Raw genomic sequence first — 16,319 nt, forward strand, 5'->3', positions numbered from 1 at the left:
CTGGGTGGGGCGGCGACTAAGGTGAGGGGCTGCTCATCCACACCGCGAGCCACTCGGAGGGGTGGCCTTGGGGGGCAAGGGCGGGCCGCGGGGCGGGGCGGGGGCGGAGCCGGGGCCGGGCCGAGCCAGGGGCTCGGGCCCCAGCGGCTCAGCCGGAGCACTGCGCACCCAGCGGGTCCGCCTGTCAGGCCGCCGCCTCTTCGACCGTCTGGCTTTCCACCCTTCGGCGCTCTGCCCTTCCTCATGTTGGCACCCCCGGCCACGGAGACCGCCGTCCCCATGTCCCAGACTGAGGCCGACCTGGCCCTCCGGCCCCCGCAGCCTCTTGCCTCCACGGGGCCGCCCCGTCCCGGGCCCCATCCCCGCCGAGCGCGGCGCTTCTCCGGGAAGGCAGAGCCCCGGGCGCGCTCTTCTCGTCTCAGCCGCCGTAGCTCAGTCGACTTGGGGCTGCTGAGCTCTTGGTCCCTGCCAGCCACACCCTCTCCGGAACCCCCCGATCCTCCGGACTCTGATGGTCCTGGCCCCGCGAGGAGCCCACCGCCTGGCTCCAAAGAACCCCCTGGGGGCACGTGGGCCAAGGGAGCCCCTGTGAAGGCTGCAGACTCCGCGCGTCCCGAGCTCCCAGGTTCTGCAGTGGGTCCAGGGTCCAGGGAGCCGCTGAGGGTCCCTGAAGCTGTCGCCCTAGAACGGCGGCGGGAGCAGGAAGAAAAGGAGGACATGGAGACCCAGGCTGTGGCTACGTCCCCCGACGGCCGATACCTCAAGTTTGACATCGAAATTGGACGTGGCTCCTTCAAGACCGTGTATCGAGGGCTAGACACCGACACCACAGTGGAGGTGGCCTGGTGTGAGCTGCAGGTGCGGCTGGGCGCCTCTTCGGTGGCACCTTGGGATGGGACTCTGGAGGTCTTAGGATGAGAGACAGAGGGTGGGGGAGACAGCGTCAAGGGAAGGATTTATTTTTCCAATCAAATGTCCAGACACCTCTGCTGTCTTTGCCCTGAATGATCTGGCTGACTCTAGCTGCAAGAGAAACTGAGGCAGGTGGTGTCTGGCGACTCTCCCATGGGCATGAACATTCTCACTTTAAAGTCTCCATACTCAACCCTGAGAGGTGGAAACTAGGAAGTTGGGTTGGGGAGCCAATTCAGGTCAGTTTCCTGCTGGTAGGTATCCACAATCCCTTCCTCTCCCCTAAGTCCTGAGATCCTCAGTTATGATCCTGGTCCTCTTGATCGCCTCACTCCTCCCCATCCCCCACCTATTTGCAGACTAGGAGGTTGGGAGACGGGAAGCCAGGAGGTGAGCAAGGGTCCTCTCCAACTCCAAAAGATTTAGGGAAGTTGTAGCGGAATGGGGTCCCCTAGCCCTTCTGGAGCAGTCAGACTTCTGGACTTCTCCACAGTTGCGAGGAGGGGGAGACATAGGGAGCCCCAGCTCTCGAATAAGTGCAGTTCTGATCCTCATCCCACTGCCTACCTGTGCTCTCCCTTCCCAGACCTAAAGGCACTAAGCCCATGGGCTTCAGGGAGGACCTTCCTCCCATTGCTCCCATGCTACGTGTGGGTTAGGAGAACCCAGTCAACTTGGGGCCCAAAGCTTTGGATTCAGATCAGGGGACAAAGCCTAAGGGAAGGGTCCCTCTCTGGCCCTGGCACAGGGCTCGCCCCTTGTGCCTGCCAGTGCCGCGCCCCAGGCTCTAGGCCAGGCCAGGAGCGGCAGCCAAACTGGGGGGTGAGAGGAGGGAGAGGAGTCGGGGCGGGATAACTATGGGGGGCGGGGGGTGGCTTCCTGGCGCCTAGTCCTGGATCTTTTCTTTCTTTCTCTGTACCTCCCTCCACAGCCCTCCCACCTTCAGTCTGGATCTAGCAGTTCCCGGTTTCTGGGGCCAACCCCCTTGCCGGCCCCAATTCCCTGCCAGCAGTCTCCTGCTGCCCGCCTGCTGCCTGCTCTCTGCCATCCCCCGGGCACCCCCTCCCGCCCCATGGCCAGTCTGGGCAGCCACAAAGGCACTATTGAGCTCAGGGCTCCCGGACGGGGCTGCATAAAGGCGCTTGTGTCCAGCAGGGGGTCTAGGGGGCTGCCCCAGGCCCAGGTTGGTTGTGTCCTTGGAGCGGCTTACATGGGTACTGTTGGAAAGTTCTGGGTCTGCAGCCCATTGGGCGAGTGATCCCACTACTCCCAGCCCATCTGTGGGAACCAACCCTCACCTCTTCCCCAACCCCACTGCAGGTGTCCCTCTTCCTTTCTATGGGGGTCCTGGACCTGACATGACACCAGTCCCCCATCCCACAGACTCGGAAACTGTCTAGAGCCGAGCGGCAGCGCTTCTCAGAGGAGGTGGAGATGCTCAAGGGGCTGCAGCACCCCAACATCGTCCGCTTCTATGATTCCTGGAAGTCGGTGCTGAGGGGCCAGGTTTGCATCGTGCTGGTCACCGAACTCATGACCTCGGGCACGCTCAAGACGTGAGCTCTGCACATGAGTGGGTGGGGAGAGGGAGGCTGGGATGTGTGCCCACTGCTTCCTGAACTCCCAGGCTCCTCAGACTGTCTATATCCAGGTGTAAAACCAGGCTCACCATCTCCCTTTACCCAACCTGTGTCCCTCCCTTGGTGAGTGGCTATGTCCACCTAGCACTCCAGCCAGACTCCTCTCTTTCCGCCCTGCCCCCTCATCAGTCTGTCTCCACGTCTCTCCTTAACCTCTCCCCACCTGGCTTTCACTGCTCCATCCATGGCACCACCGCAATGCCACCTTGCTGATCTGCAGCCCTGCAGCAGCCCCCTAAAGGGTCTTCTCAAACTCTGCCACCCTCTAAGTGATCCTATCTTCCTGCAGCCTGGAGGATCTTTCCCAGTCGAAAATCTGAACTGTCACTCCTCTCCTTAAAACCCCTTCAAGTTTTCTCATGGCCTCGGGATAAAACCCACACGGGCTCATCTGCTCACACTGGCCATGCTCAAGCGTGCCTCCTTTGCCAAGCTTAGGATACAGCCCCGCTTTCAGCCTAAGTTCTAGACACACTGAATTCCTGGGACCTCCTCCCACTCTGCCCTGCCCTGGCTTTTTCCGTGCCTTTGAGCATGGTGTCCTGTCTGCCTGGAAAGTCTCCATCCCTTCCCCCTTTCACCTTTGAGCTTCTACTCATCATTCAAGATGCAATACAAAAGTATTTCCTCTCTGAAGCCCTCCCTCATGCTCGGGGCAGTTAGTCGTCTCTTCCTGCACTCCCAAAGCACCTCCGCGGAGGCCCTATCTATCAATTTACCTTCCAACCCGTTTGGTAACATCATGTCTATCCACCACATCCCCTGACTCAGTTGCTCCCTGGGGCCGGGCAGACATAGGCTAGGAGAATGCTGGCAGAAGATGAGGAGGTGGCAGCAGGGTGCCACAGTGGGGAGCTTCCCAGTAGAGGGCTCCTCCCCCGAGGATGTGTCCCCCACCGACCCTGGCTATGCTCCCTCCCCCAGGTACCTGAGGCGGTTTCGGGAGATGAAGCCCAGAGTCCTTCAGCGCTGGAGCCGCCAAATCCTTCGGGGGCTTCATTTCCTACACTCTCGGGTTCCTCCCATCCTGCACCGGGACCTCAAGTGCGACAATGTCTTTATCACAGGCCCTACTGGCTCTGTCAAAATCGGGGACCTGGGCCTGGCCACACTCAAGCGTGCCTCCTTTGCCAAGAGTGTCATTGGTGGGTCTCTCCAGGAAGGTCCTTCCTCCCCCACCTCAGAAGAGAACGTGGGGATGCCCTCCCCTCAGCAAGGCCCTTCGAGGTCCACAGAATTACCAGACCACAGGGAAGCTGGGGAGATCTATGGCATCCCCCCTCAACCCCACTGTGGGCTGAGGTCACTTGCATGTGCAGGGTTGCCCAGGGCTGCCTAGCCCAAGGAGCAGGACGAGGCCAGAGTGCCCAGCAACCTGATCCCTGCTGTGAACCCTACAGGGACCCCGGAATTCATGGCCCCCGAGATGTATGAGGAAAAGTATGATGAGGCCGTGGACGTGTACGCATTTGGCATGTGCATGCTGGAGATGGCCACCTCTGAGTACCCATACTCCGAGTGCCAGAATGCCGCGCAAATCTACCGCAAGGTCACTTCGGTGAGAGGGATGGGATTGGCAGGAATGGGAATTCTAGGACCACTTCCCATTTTCCTGCCCGGCCAGCCCACAGTCAATGCCCTTTGCCTGCACGAAAACAGGCTAGACAGAGATACCTTGGTGAACCCAGAAGGATGTACACGCTATTTAGAATAATAATGTGTGTGGTGCTCCCAAGAGTTCACAATTTCGCATCCAGTCTCACATCCAATCCTTCCAGCTGCCCGTCGAGGTGAGCAGGGCAAATGTTCCTCCCTGCAATTTACAGATGAACAAATAGTGGGAGACTTGTTCAAGGTCACACTGTAAATACTTGGGTTGATTGGGGGGACTGGGATTTGAAATCAAATCTTGCAGTAGCAGTCAGGCTTTTGCAGCTGCACGTGCAGCTGCCTAAGGCAGGAATGGAGTAAAGGGTGGGGGGTGTGAAGCCGAGAGCTGGGGGTCAGAGGATGGGCGGTGTCATGCAACCCCTCTCCACAGGGCACAAAGCCGAACAGCTTCTACAAGGTGAAGATACCCGAGGTGAAGGAGATCATTGAAGGCTGCATACGCACGGATAAGAACGAGAGGTGGGGGTGAAAGGGCAGAGCGTGGGTAGTAAGGGGCCCGGGCTGCGGCGGGCTCGGCTCACCCACGCCTCACCCTCAGGTTCACCATCCAGGACCTCCTGGCCCACGCCTTCTTCCGTGAGGAGCGCGGTGTGCACGTGGAACTAGCGGAGGAGGACGACGGCGAGAAGCCAGGCCTCAAGCTCTGGCTGCGCATGGAGGACTCGAGGCGCGGGGGGCGCCCACGGGACAACCAGGCCATCGAGTTCCTGTTCCAGCTGGGCCGGGACGTGGCCGAGGAGGTGGCACAGGAGATGGTGAGTGGAGGACAGACTGGTACTGCCACTGGGCGTGTAAAGGGCGTTGACCAGAGGGGATAGTGCAACAGGGATGGGTGCAGGAGGGGTGGCAGCGATGGGGGCAGGCCACTTCCCCGCTCACAAGATCTCCTGCAGCATCTCCCTGCCTCTCCAGCCCTAATTCATGCGCACGCACACCCAGTTTTTCTTTACAAGAGGAGCCTTGGGTCCTCCAGCGTCCCTGCTTTACCTCCAGCTGAGCTGTTCTTCCTGGAATGCCCTTCTTGCCAATTTATCTTTTCCCTCTTTCCTCCCTCCCTCTTGTTCTTTTTCTTTTTCTTCCAACATGATCAGAACCATCAATTTTGGAAAGCCGTCCCCTCTGGAGTCCAACTTAAATGCTCCTTTCTACTTCAACAGGTTCTTGGTTACAGCACTCATCACCATGGGTCCTGCCTGTCTTAAAGCTGAATAAGTTCCTATCTTTCTTCTCCACTAGACTATAAACTCCCTGAGGACAGAGACTGTGTCTTACTGATTCTCCTATCCCTGGCAATGCTTGGCACATAGTAAGAGCTCAGTCATAGCCCATATCTGTACATGGCTTAAAGCACTTTTGCCGGGCACAGTGGCTCACGCCTGTAATCCCTGCACTTTGGGAGGCTGAGGCCGGTGAATCACCTGAGGTCAGGATTTCGAGACCAGCCTGGCCAACATGATAAAACCCTGTCTCTACTAAAAATACAAAAAATTAGTTGGGCATGGTAGCACGCACCTGGAATCCTAGCTACTCAGAGGCTGAGGCAGAATTGCTTGAACCTAGGAAGCGGAGGCTGCAGTGAGCTGAGATCAAGTCACTGCATTCCAACCTGGTCAACAAGAGCAAAATTCCATCTAAAAAAAAAAAAAAACCAACCATTTTCACATGCATTTGAGCTTTGCTACCCATTCTGCATACAGAGCAGTTTTATGTCAACTTATTGATGAGGAAATGGAAATTCAGAGAGGTTGCATACCTTGTCCAGAGCCTCAAGTAAGTAATTAAGTGGAACAGCTGGATTGAAACTGAGGTGGTTCAGATTTTAAATCAGGTTACTCTGCTCCACCTCCTTTACTCACTCATCAAAGTTTGTGGCTAAAAGGAATGAAGAGGTGATGAATGGAAGCTGGTAGAAGAGAAGAGATGTAAGAGGCAAGGGCAGAAGCTTGGGGGTGGCTTAGGAAGTCCTGAAGGGACTGTGGGATTTTTGAGGGAGTCTTGCTGTCACTCAGGCTGGAGTGAAATGGTGCTATCTCAACTCATGGCAACCTCTGCCTACTGGGTTCAAGCGATTCTCCTGCCTCAGCCTCCTGAGTAGCTAGGATTACAGGCACAAGCCACAATGCCAAGCTAATTGTATTTTTAGTAGAGACAGGGTTTCACCATGCTGGCCAGGCTGGTCTCAAACTCCTGACCTCAAGTGATCTACTTGTCTTGGCCTCCCAAAGTTCTGGGATTACAGGTGTGAGCCACTGCACCCGGCCCCAAGTATGGGATTTTTTTTTTTTTTCGAGACAGGGTTTCACCACGTTAGCCAGGCTGGTCTCGAACTCCTGACCTCAGGTAATCTACCTGCCTTGGCCTCCCAAAGTGCTGGGATAACAGCTGTGAGCCACTGCGCCTGGCCCCAAGTATGGGATTTCTAATACAGAGATGACACTTGCAAGGGTGGAGACCACCTATGGTGGGTCAAGAACCTGAGAATGTGTTAGAAATTTAGAGTAAGTCTCCATAGCACTGCCCAACCTGACCTGAGATCAAATCTGATCCATTGCTGACAAGGGATTCTTGGCCTTGGCACTGTTGACATCTTTGTTTTAGGGACTGTCCCGTGCATTGTAAGATGTTGAAAAGAACCCCTGGCTTCCACTCACTAGATTCAGTAACACCTACCCTCCAGTTTTGACAACTAAAAATGTCTCTAGATACTGCCAAATGTCTCTTCTCCCCATTGGAAACCACTGACTTACTGTATGACTATGAACCGGCCACTTCATTAATCTCTGAAATGGGATAGTAAGATTAATCCCACAAGGTTGTTGGATCTAGTGATGATAATGTAAGGAGCTGCCGGTTAGCAGACATAGTGGGTAAACAGGAAGTGTTGGTTTCCTTCCTCTCATATTCTGGAGGTCCCAAGAAGTGATCTGATGGATCTTTGAGGAGGGGACCCAAGCTGTGTTCCTCACCCCCACCCCAACTCCAGGTGGCTCTGGGCTTGGTCTGTGAAGCCGATTACCAGCCAGTGGCCCGTGCAGTACGAGAACGGGTTGCCGCCATCCAGCGAAAGCGTGAGAAGCTTCGTAAAGCTAGGGAACTGGAGACACTCCCACCGGAGCCAGGACCTCCACCAGCAACTGCACCCATGGCTCCCCATCCTCACAGTGTCTTCCCTGCTGAGCCTGAGGAGCCAGAGGCAGACCAGCACCAGCCCTTCCTTTTCCGCCATGCAAGCTACTCATCTACCACCTGTAAGTCTCCTCTGATCTTGAGACATAGGTCCCAAAACACCTTGGCCTCTGTCCCCAACCCAGAAATCCGACCCCTGCAGCAGTCACTTACCCTGCCTTCCACCTGTGGCCATGAAGCTCCCTCCTGGAAGGAACTCTCCCACAGCTCCAGGCCCCCCTTGCTTAGGCAGGCCCCTTCTTCTCCCACTCCCTTTTATTTCCCCTTTTTTTGATCCCCTCCCTCACCAGCGGATTGCGAGACCGATGGCTACCTCAGCTCGTCCGGCTTCCTGGATGCCTCAGACCCTGCCCTTCAGCCCCCTAGGGGGGTGCCATCCAGCCCAGCTGAGTCCCATCTCTGCCTGCCCTCGGTGAGAGGGGGCCACATGGGGGGCTCCCAGCCATTCCAAGCCTATGACCTACTTCCCTCCTTGAGAAACCCAATCTCATGATCCAGCCTGATGTCCCTGGGAATCCACCACTCTTGTCCTCCTCTTCCCTAATTCCATTTAATTCCCTAATATCCTCCGAGCATCCTTGGTAACATCTCCCTAGATCGCAACAGTTATCTTCCTGACCTCATGAGCCCTCATTCTGTTTCAGGCTTTTGCCCTATCCATTCCACGTTCTGGCCCTGGAAGTGACTTTTCCCCTGGGGACAGGTATGTTCTAGGGTAAGTTGGGGTGCTGGGATGAGACACATGGGTCACTGGGGTCCCAGTGTCTGCTCAGACCGTCATTCTATGTCCTTTCCCTTTTCCAGCTATGCCTCAGATGCAGCATCAGGCCTTAGCGATGTGGGAGAAGGGATGGGACAAATGAGGAGACCCCCTGGGAGGAATCTCCGGCGCAGACCCCGATCCCGACTGCGGGTCACTAGTGTAAGGAAGGGGCACAGGAGATGGAGAGTAACCTACAGGGCCAGGAGGGAAGTGTCAGCAGGATGTGGGGGAGGTCGACCAGAAAAGGGGAGAAGCAGTGTGTGACTGGTACTCAAGAGGCAGCCAATCTAGTTTTTAATACCAGACTTTAGGGGTTGGGTCTACTTATCTCCAAGTTCAGTCTGGCTACTGTCACTTGGTTGGGGTAGAGTGGAGACACAGCATGATGACAGAGGGCTTGACCTCCTCCCCTCTGCTGACTTTGAATCTGAAGGTCTCAGACCAGAATGACAGAGTGGTTGAGTGCCAGCTACAGACTCACAACAGCAAGATGGTGACCTTCCGATTTGATCTGGATGGGGACAGCCCGGAAGAGATTGCAGCTGCCATGGTGAGGGGGAGAGAGATGAGAACAGAGTGTTTGGATCTGGAACAAGAGTCTCCCTCCTGATGTCCGCTGGGGCTGAAACCCACTGATTCGAGAGCAAGGGTTTTTTTTTTTTTTTGACATGGAGTCTCCATGTCCCCCAGGCTGGGGTGCAATGGCGAAATCTTGGCTCACTGCAATCTCTGCATCCTGGGTTCTGGCGATTCTCCTGCCTCAGCCTCCCGAATAGCTGGGATTACAGGCACCCACCACCACGTCCAGCTAATTTTTGTGTTTTTCAGTAGAGATGAGGTTTCACTATGTTGGTCAGGCTGGAATCGAACTCCTGACCTCAGATGATCCACCCACCTCAGCCTCCCAAAGTGCTGGGATAACAGGCATGAGCCACCACACCCGGCGACAGCAAGCATTTTTAAAGCACTGGTTGACACTTAACACAGCCCTTGTTTTTGGGGAGATTTCTGTTTATCCAGTGAGGTTTGGCTTCTCAGCTGGAGCAATTTGAGACTCACATTGACCAGGTGCACACAAGTGCTACGTGTAAGTGCCTGGTAGACGTGCAATACTGTGGCTGGAGGGAAGGATGGGCTGGGCAGCAGGGGCAGTGGGCTTACCCAGGATCTTGGCGGATGGACCAGAAAGGCCATGAAGGGTAGAAAGGCTGTAAAGGGCATCCCTATGTAGGGACAGCATAAGCAGAGGCATTCCAAGTAGAGAACGACTTGGAATATGGGGCTGGGAGGGCTTCATGAGGAAACCACTGTCATTGGAAGTAAAGATTCCTATAGAACTGTGGGAAATGAAGCTGGGTAGGTAGCGTGGGCCCAGATTACAAGATAGACAGTGTTAAGAGTTAGGCTGAGCTGGGCGCGGTGGCTCAAGCCTGTAATCCCAGCACTTTGGGAGGCCGAGGCGGGTGGATCACGAGGTCAAAAGATCGAGACCATCCTGGTCAACATGGTGAAACCCCGTCTCTACTAAAAATACCAAAAATTAGCTGGGCATGGCAGCGCGTGCCTGTAATCCCAGCTACTCAGGAGGCTGAGGCAGGAGAATTGCCTGAACCCAGGAGGCGGAGGTTGCGGTGAGCCGAGATCGCGCCATTGCACTCCAGCCTGGGTAATAAAAGCGAAACTCCATCTCAAAAAAAAAAAAAAAAAAAGAGTTAGGCCGAGTGGGCTGGGTCCAGTGGCTCACACCTGTAATCCCAGCACTCTGGGAGGATGAAATAGGAGGATCACTTGAGCCCAGGAGTTTAAGACCACCCTAGGAAACATAGCAAGACCCTATCTCTACAAAAAATTTTTAAAATTAGCCATGTGTGGTGGCACATGCCTGTAGTCCCAACTACTTGGGAGGCTGAGTTGGGAGGATCATTTGAGCCTGAGAGGTCAAGGCTGCAGTGAGCTGTGATCATGCCACTGCACTCCAGCCTGGGAGGCAGAGTGAGACTTTGTATCAAAAAATAAAAAAAAGTTAGGCAGAGTGTAACATGGTGACAGTAGGCTTGGTGAAGACCATCTGCCATGGGATGTGGAAGGGGGTTAGAGGAAAGGAAAATAACTGGGAGGTAGGCCCAGGAAGCCACATGTGGACAAAGAAGAGGGTGGCTTATGGGAGGGAAGAGGAGAAAGGGTGAACTTGAGGGTTGTTTCGGGAAAATAAGTTACTCTGTAATCCAGTAGCTTATTGATGTAATACAGTAGTACCTAGTACACAGTAGATGCTCAATAAATATTTGCTGAGTTGATATGATAGGGAGTTGGGGAGAAGAAATATCAAGGACAACTTGTAGGCCACCAAAGGAGAGAGGAAGTTAGAAGTGAAAGTCTTTTTTTAAAGGGCCTTGATGAGCTTCAGTGAAGAAGGAAAAGCCAAGACCAAGATCCTCCCAAGCCATGGGAAATGGGTCAGCAGGGCTGGAGAGAGGTGGATTAAGGAGTGGTCAGCACAGAGTTGAGAGTGAAGGGAGATGAGCCTGCAAAGCCAGAGACATAGAGGGCTGGAGAGTGTGACCCAGGGCATACCATCCATTCTGGAATGGGAAGCAGGAGGATAGGTCATGGAAGGACACAGAGATGAAGCCAGAGAGGTAGGAGGATGTGAGTAAAAACTGAGTGAGGAGAGAGTTTCACGGAGGTGGTGTTAAGGTGAATCCTCAGGCAAGACCACACTGGCTTTTGTTAGAACATCTTTGTGGGAGACCAGTTTCAGTGGAGTAGAGGAGGTGGATGCCAGCCCCTGGGGTGAAGGAGGGGAGAGAGTGGGAGAAACGAAAGGCATCAGGAGCCCTCTCTAAAGCTTCTCCTCCACCATGTCATTCCCCTTGTATCCAGGACAAAGACACAATCTCACCTGGCACACAAGGCTCATCACCTCCTGTCAAACCACTTGACCCTTTCAGAGTCTTCCCTCCAAGCCATACTGGTTTCAGAATGGTCCTCTGAAGAGGCTGGGTGCATTCCTGCCTCTGCCTTTATCTACTGAAGGGTCTCTCACCCTGAGAGCCTTCTGTATTGGGCCTCAAGCCCCTTCTGATCCCGCACAGCCAAAGCGACCCCACCCCACACACCGAGTCCTTTCCCCTTTTCTCTCCTTACCCAGTCCACCCTCCACACCTCTGCAGCAGAGTTCTCCTGAGACTTGGATCTGATCTGTTGATTTTTCACCCCAAATTCTTTAGTGGCTACTTGCGGTTCTAGAGTAAGGTCCAAATTCCAAAGTATGGCCTTTAAAATTCACAGCACACTCAGCTACACTTGAGTCCTCACTATGTTAAGAATAGGCCGTACCAGGTGTGGTGGCTCATGCCTGTAATCCTGGCACTTTGGGAGGCTGAGTCGGGCGTATCACCTGAGGTCGGGAGTTTGAGACCAGCCTGGCCAACATGGAGAAACCCTGTCTCTAGTAAAAAATACAAAATTAGCCGGGCATGGCGGTGCATGCCTGTAATCCTAGCTACTCAGGAGGCTGAGGCAGGAGAATCACTTGAATTCGGGAGGCAAAGGTTGTGGTGAGCCAAGATCGTGCCATTGCACTCCACCCTGGGCAACCAGAGTGAAACTGTCTCCAAAAAAAAGGAAAAAAAAGAATAGACCAGGCTTGGTGGCTCACGCTTATAATCCCAGCACTTTGGGGGGCCGAGGCAGGTGAATCACTTGCGGTCAGGAGTTCAAGACCAGCCTGGCCAACACGGTGAAGCCCTCTCTCTACTAAAAATATAAAAATTTAGATAGATGTGGGTTTAAATCCTGTGACCTTAGGCAGACTGAACTTAACCTCTTTGAGCATTGGTTATCTTAATTCTACCACAGCAATTTTTTTGTCTTTTTGTTTTTCTCCTTTTTGTGGAGAATGGTGTCTTGTTATATTGCCCAGGCAGGTCTTGAACTCCTGGGCTCAAGCTATCCTCCTGCCTCTGCCTCCCGAAGAGTTGGGATTGCAGGCATGAGCCACAGCGCCCAGCACCACAGCAATGTTAATATAGACCCCAGAAAGTTGGTGGTGTTAATCGTGATAATATATGCAAAGTATCTGGTATATACATGCATCCTAAGAATGTTAGAACCTTTCCTTCTAGGCTGCATTTCTCCTTACACCACACAGTGCCTAGAACACAATAGGTATTTGCTTGTTTTAGGTTGCTGGTTGGCAGAAGCAGTAAAAAGTTTATTTATTTATTTATTTTGAGATGAAATCTCTCTCAGCTACCCAGGCTAGAGTGTAGTGATGTGACTGCTGTTCACTGCAACCTCTGCTTCCTGGGTTCAAGAGATTCTCCTGCCTCAGCCTCCCAAGTAACTGGGACTACAGGTGTCTGGCATCATGCCCAGCTCATTTTTGTATTTTAGTAGACAAGCGTTTCTACTAAAGGTTGGCCTTTAGTAGAAACCTTGGCCAGGCTGGTCTAAAACTCCTGACCTCAGGTGATCTTCCCGCCTCAGCCTCCCAAAGTGCTAGGATTACAGCTGTGAGCCATTGGGCCTTGCTTGATTTCTTAAGATCAGAAGCAGGGGGAGAGGGATGAGTGAGATAACAAACTCTACCCCCACATCCTATTGACCCTCACCAGGTGTATAATGAGTTCATTCTGCCCTCGGAGCGAGATGGATTTCTCAGACGGATTCGGGAGATTATCCAGAGAGTGGAGACCCTGTTGAAGAGAGACACTGGCCCTGTGGAGGCTGCTGAAGACACCCTATGTACCCAGGTCCGACCCCTCTGGACACTTCCAGGGGAAATGAACTCCCTGCTCCAGGCTTCATTACTCTCTGCCTTCAGCAGAGAGTAATTGGATCTAACTCCTCTTCATCTCTCGGGCCCTAAAACAGTGGCCCTTACCCCATTTGAGAATATGATGAAAGCCATGGACTCTTGTTCTAGAAAACTTGTTCAATGCATACTTTTAACTCATTATTTTGAAATAATTTCAGACTTGTGGAGAGAAGTTGCAAGAATTGTACAAAGAACCCCTGGACACCCTTTGCCCAGATTTGCCAGTTGTTAGTGTTTGGCCACCTTAGCATTATCATTCTCTCTTCCTCTCCCCTCTCTGTATGTGTGCACACATAATATATTTTTCTGAACCACTTGAGAGTAAGTTGCAGACATTATGCCCTTTTACCCCTACATTTCAGCACATATGCTACTGAATCCCTTGAAACTCATGTATGGACTCCTGGAGGTTCATGGGTCCTAGCTTAGGAACCCTGGTCTGAAACCTTCCATCTCAGACTGCTATTCCCGACTGTGACTATGGACTTCTTTCTCTGCCTCAGGAGGAGCCAGCACCATTACCTGCCCTGCCCGCCCCGCTCCCAGACTCATCCAACGGTACGTACTGTTGTGTCCTTGCTCATCCTAACCCTTGGGGTGGCTCCTGGGAAGGGCATAGGACATGTGGGACTGTCGTCTCAACATACCCTCCTTCCCAGCAGAGCCCCAGAGCAGCACCTCCCTGGAGCACAGGAGCTGGGCAGGCTTCTCTACCTCCTCATCTTCGGGAACTCCTTTGTCTCCTGGAACCCCCATTTCCCCAGGTCCCATCTTCCCCATCACGTCTCCCCTATGTCATTCCAGCCCCTCCCCATTCGCCCCCATTTCTTCCCAGGTCTCAAATCCCTTTCCACACCCCCCCAACTCTCTACTCCCGTTCTCCAGTGCCCCCGAGTTTCCAGTCCCACCCTCTCAGTTTCCCCAGAGTTCTCTCCCGAGTTCTCCACCTGCATTCTCTCCCAGTTGTTCTCAGGTCACTCTTAGTCCCCCTTTTGTTCCCCTGTGCCCCTCCACTTCTTCCCTCCCCTCCACCACAGCAGCCCCTCTCCTCTCTCTGGCTAGTGCCTTCTCACTGGCTGTGATGACTGTGGCCCAGTCCCTGCTGTCCCCCTCACCCGGGCTCCTTTCCCAGTCTCCTCCAGCCCCTCCTTGTCCCCTCCCTAGCCTGCCACTTCCCCCTCCCCTTGCTCCTTGTGGCCAGGAGAGCCCTTCACCCCACACAGCTGAGGTGGAGAGTGAGGTGAGTAGAAAACGAAGAGGGATGATTAGGGAGACTCCATCCTACACGTCTCCCTTCTCATGGACCTACACTTTCTAGGCCTTGCCAACTCCTGCTCGTCCCCTCCCAGGTGAAGCCAGGCTGGCACCCATCTCTGAAGGTGAGGCCTCTGATCACTGACTTTCCCCCGCCATTATCCCTACTTGCTGTCTATCCTGTCACTGACTGCTCTCCTTTCCTCATGGCTTCCTCCTTGTCACCCTACAGAGGGAAAGCCACAGCTTGTTGGGCGTTTCCAAGTGACGTCACCCAAGGAACTGGCTGAGCCTCTTCCCCTGCAGCCAGCATCCCCCACTCTCTCCGGTTCTCCGAAACCTTCAACCCCTCAGCTCACTTCAGAGAGCTCAGATACAGAGGACAGTGCTGGAGGCGGGCCAGAGACCAGGGAAGCTCTGGCTGAGAGCGACCGTGCAGCTGAGGGTCTGGGGGCTGGAGCTGAGGAGGAAGGAGATGATGGGAAGGAACCCCAAGGTGGGGGCAGCCCCCCACCCCTGAGTCATCCCAGCCCTGTGTGGATGAACTACTCCTACAGCCGCCTGTGTCTGAGCAGCGAGGAGTCAGAAAGCAGCGGGGAAGATGAAGAGTTCTGGGCTGAGCTGCAGAGTCTTCGACAGAAGTGAGTTCAGGGAGGATGGAGGAGCAAGAGGTGAACCTGGGAGAGCGAGGGGTGTGGCTAGCCCTTTCCTGCCTTCCATGCATCCTCAGGCACTTATCAGAGGTGGAAACACTACAGACCCTACAGAAAAAGGAAATTGAAGACTTGTACAGCCGACTGGGGAAGCAGCCTCCACCGGGTATTGTGGCCCCAGCTGCTATGCTGTCCAGCCGCCAGCGCCGCCTCTCCAAGGGCAGCTTTCCCACCTCCCGCCGCAACAGCCTACAGCGCTCTGAGCCCCCAGGCCCTGGTGAGACTGCAGTCACCCAGCTTCCATCTTTTCCCTGAGACCCCTTCCTATCCACTCAGTTTTCTCCAGGCCCTGGGGGTCTGCTCGGGGGGAGACTAGCCCCCCTCTCCCCACCTCCCTTTTCCTCACTTAGTGCTCTCCCTCCCCTATCCTGCTACCAGGCATCATGCGAAGGAACTCCCTGAGTGGCAGCAGCACCGGCTCCCAGGAGCAGCGGGCAAGCAAGGGGGTGACATTCGCCGGGGATGTTGGCAGGATGGTGAGGGCGGGCCCAAGGGAGGGAGAGCCCAGGGAACGGTACCTGGCTGCAGCTTTGCCTTCTTCCCACCTTGGAGGTTCGTCATCACTTTTCTTTTCCCTCCAGTGAATACTGAACAGAAGCCGTGTATCTCCCTCACACCAGGGCCCACCATGGAGCCTGTGTTCTCAGAATCTGATGCTTTTCTGACCAACACAACTGAGCAAGGAAGATCCCAGCACTGAGCCGGTAGAGGGCCAGGGGGGCATGGAGAGTGCAGCTCCATTATAGTGAAGAGCCAAACATATGTTGAACTGTTTGCTGTGTGGAGGTGTCAGTTCCACAGCCTACCATCTTCATCTACCCCCTCCCCTGCCAAGAGTCAACCACTAAGCAATCCCGCCCAATCCCAGATGCTTCTAAAGGGGCCCACTCCCAGCTGGGAGAGTGCAGGGGATATGCTCACACCACATTAGCAGCAACCAATAAAAATGCTGGAAACAAGGACATTGTGGATCCATATGCCATGCCTTAGAAACTGGGTGGTGGTGGGGGATGGGCAAAGCCCTGTGGGGTGAATGAAGCAGGGGAGGATTTAAAAGGGACTCTCTTTTCACCATGGGAGGCAGGGGTGGAAGCTGCCCAGCCCTCTGGCTTCCTGCCATCAGTTAATGAGGAAACTGCAAAGTCAGTGATCCACTTGACCAAGTTAGGATCCCCTCCAGATCCCACCGTAGACCTGTACAGGCAGGTACCAGGGAAAGTTAAAAGAATGAAGGCTGCTTGTCTCTCACCATTCATCCACCTCTCTCTCTCTCTCCCTCTCTCTGGTGATGGGAAAGTTACAGTATGTTCTTGTGGGTAGAGGGCAGAAGAGTGACCTTCCTTCCCCTAAGATGTGGG

General features: G+C 54.3%; 1 protein-coding gene across 9 annotated transcripts; it reads left to right on the forward strand.

Annotated features, from left to right (window-relative positions):
- Positions 1-71: 71 nt before the first annotated feature.
- On the forward strand, positions 72-15,920 carry WNK4 (WNK lysine deficient protein kinase 4). 9 transcript variants are annotated; one of them, XM_010330590.3, is made up of 19 exons: positions 75-858; positions 2,296-2,468; positions 3,477-3,697; positions 3,953-4,110; positions 4,594-4,682; positions 4,762-4,978; positions 7,207-7,471; positions 7,700-7,821; positions 8,054-8,124; positions 8,214-8,331; positions 8,606-8,722; positions 12,792-12,929; positions 13,498-13,552; positions 13,654-14,234; positions 14,313-14,373; positions 14,481-14,889; positions 14,979-15,178; positions 15,340-15,437; positions 15,543-15,920. In XM_010330590.3, the coding sequence occupies exons 1-19, from the start codon at positions 244-246 to the stop codon at positions 15,543-15,545; spliced, it is 3,711 nt and encodes a 1,236-aa protein (XP_010328892.2). In that variant the 5' UTR covers positions 75-243; the 3' UTR covers positions 15,546-15,920. The 9 variants fall into 9 exon arrangements, with proteins under 9 accessions (XP_039331702.1, XP_039331704.1, XP_039331703.1 ...); XM_003942741.4 differs by having other exon boundaries at positions 76-858; positions 8,054-8,112; XM_039475768.2 differs by having other exon boundaries at positions 72-858; positions 15,340-15,920.
- The last annotated feature ends 399 nt before the right edge of the window (positions 15,921-16,319 follow it).

This window comes from Saimiri boliviensis, chromosome 17 (genome assembly GCF_048565385.1).
Source record: "Saimiri boliviensis isolate mSaiBol1 chromosome 17, mSaiBol1.pri, whole genome shotgun sequence".
In the NCBI taxonomy this organism is placed as follows: Eukaryota; Metazoa; Chordata; class Mammalia; order Primates; family Cebidae; genus Saimiri; species Saimiri boliviensis.

Excerpts from the sequence above, each read along its gene's own strand:
- WNK4 (XM_039475768.2), top strand. The coding sequence starts at position 244 with ATGTTGGCACCCCCGGCCACGGAGACCGCCGTCCCCATGTCCCAGACT. Across the intron at positions 859-2,295 it reads TGGCCTGGTGTGAGCTGCAG|ACTCGGAAACTGTCTAGAGC; the intron begins GTGCGGCTGGGC and ends CCCATCCCACAG. Across the intron at positions 8,332-8,605 it reads CCCGACTGCGGGTCACTAGT|GTCTCAGACCAGAATGACAG; the intron begins GTAAGGAAGGGG and ends TTGAATCTGAAG.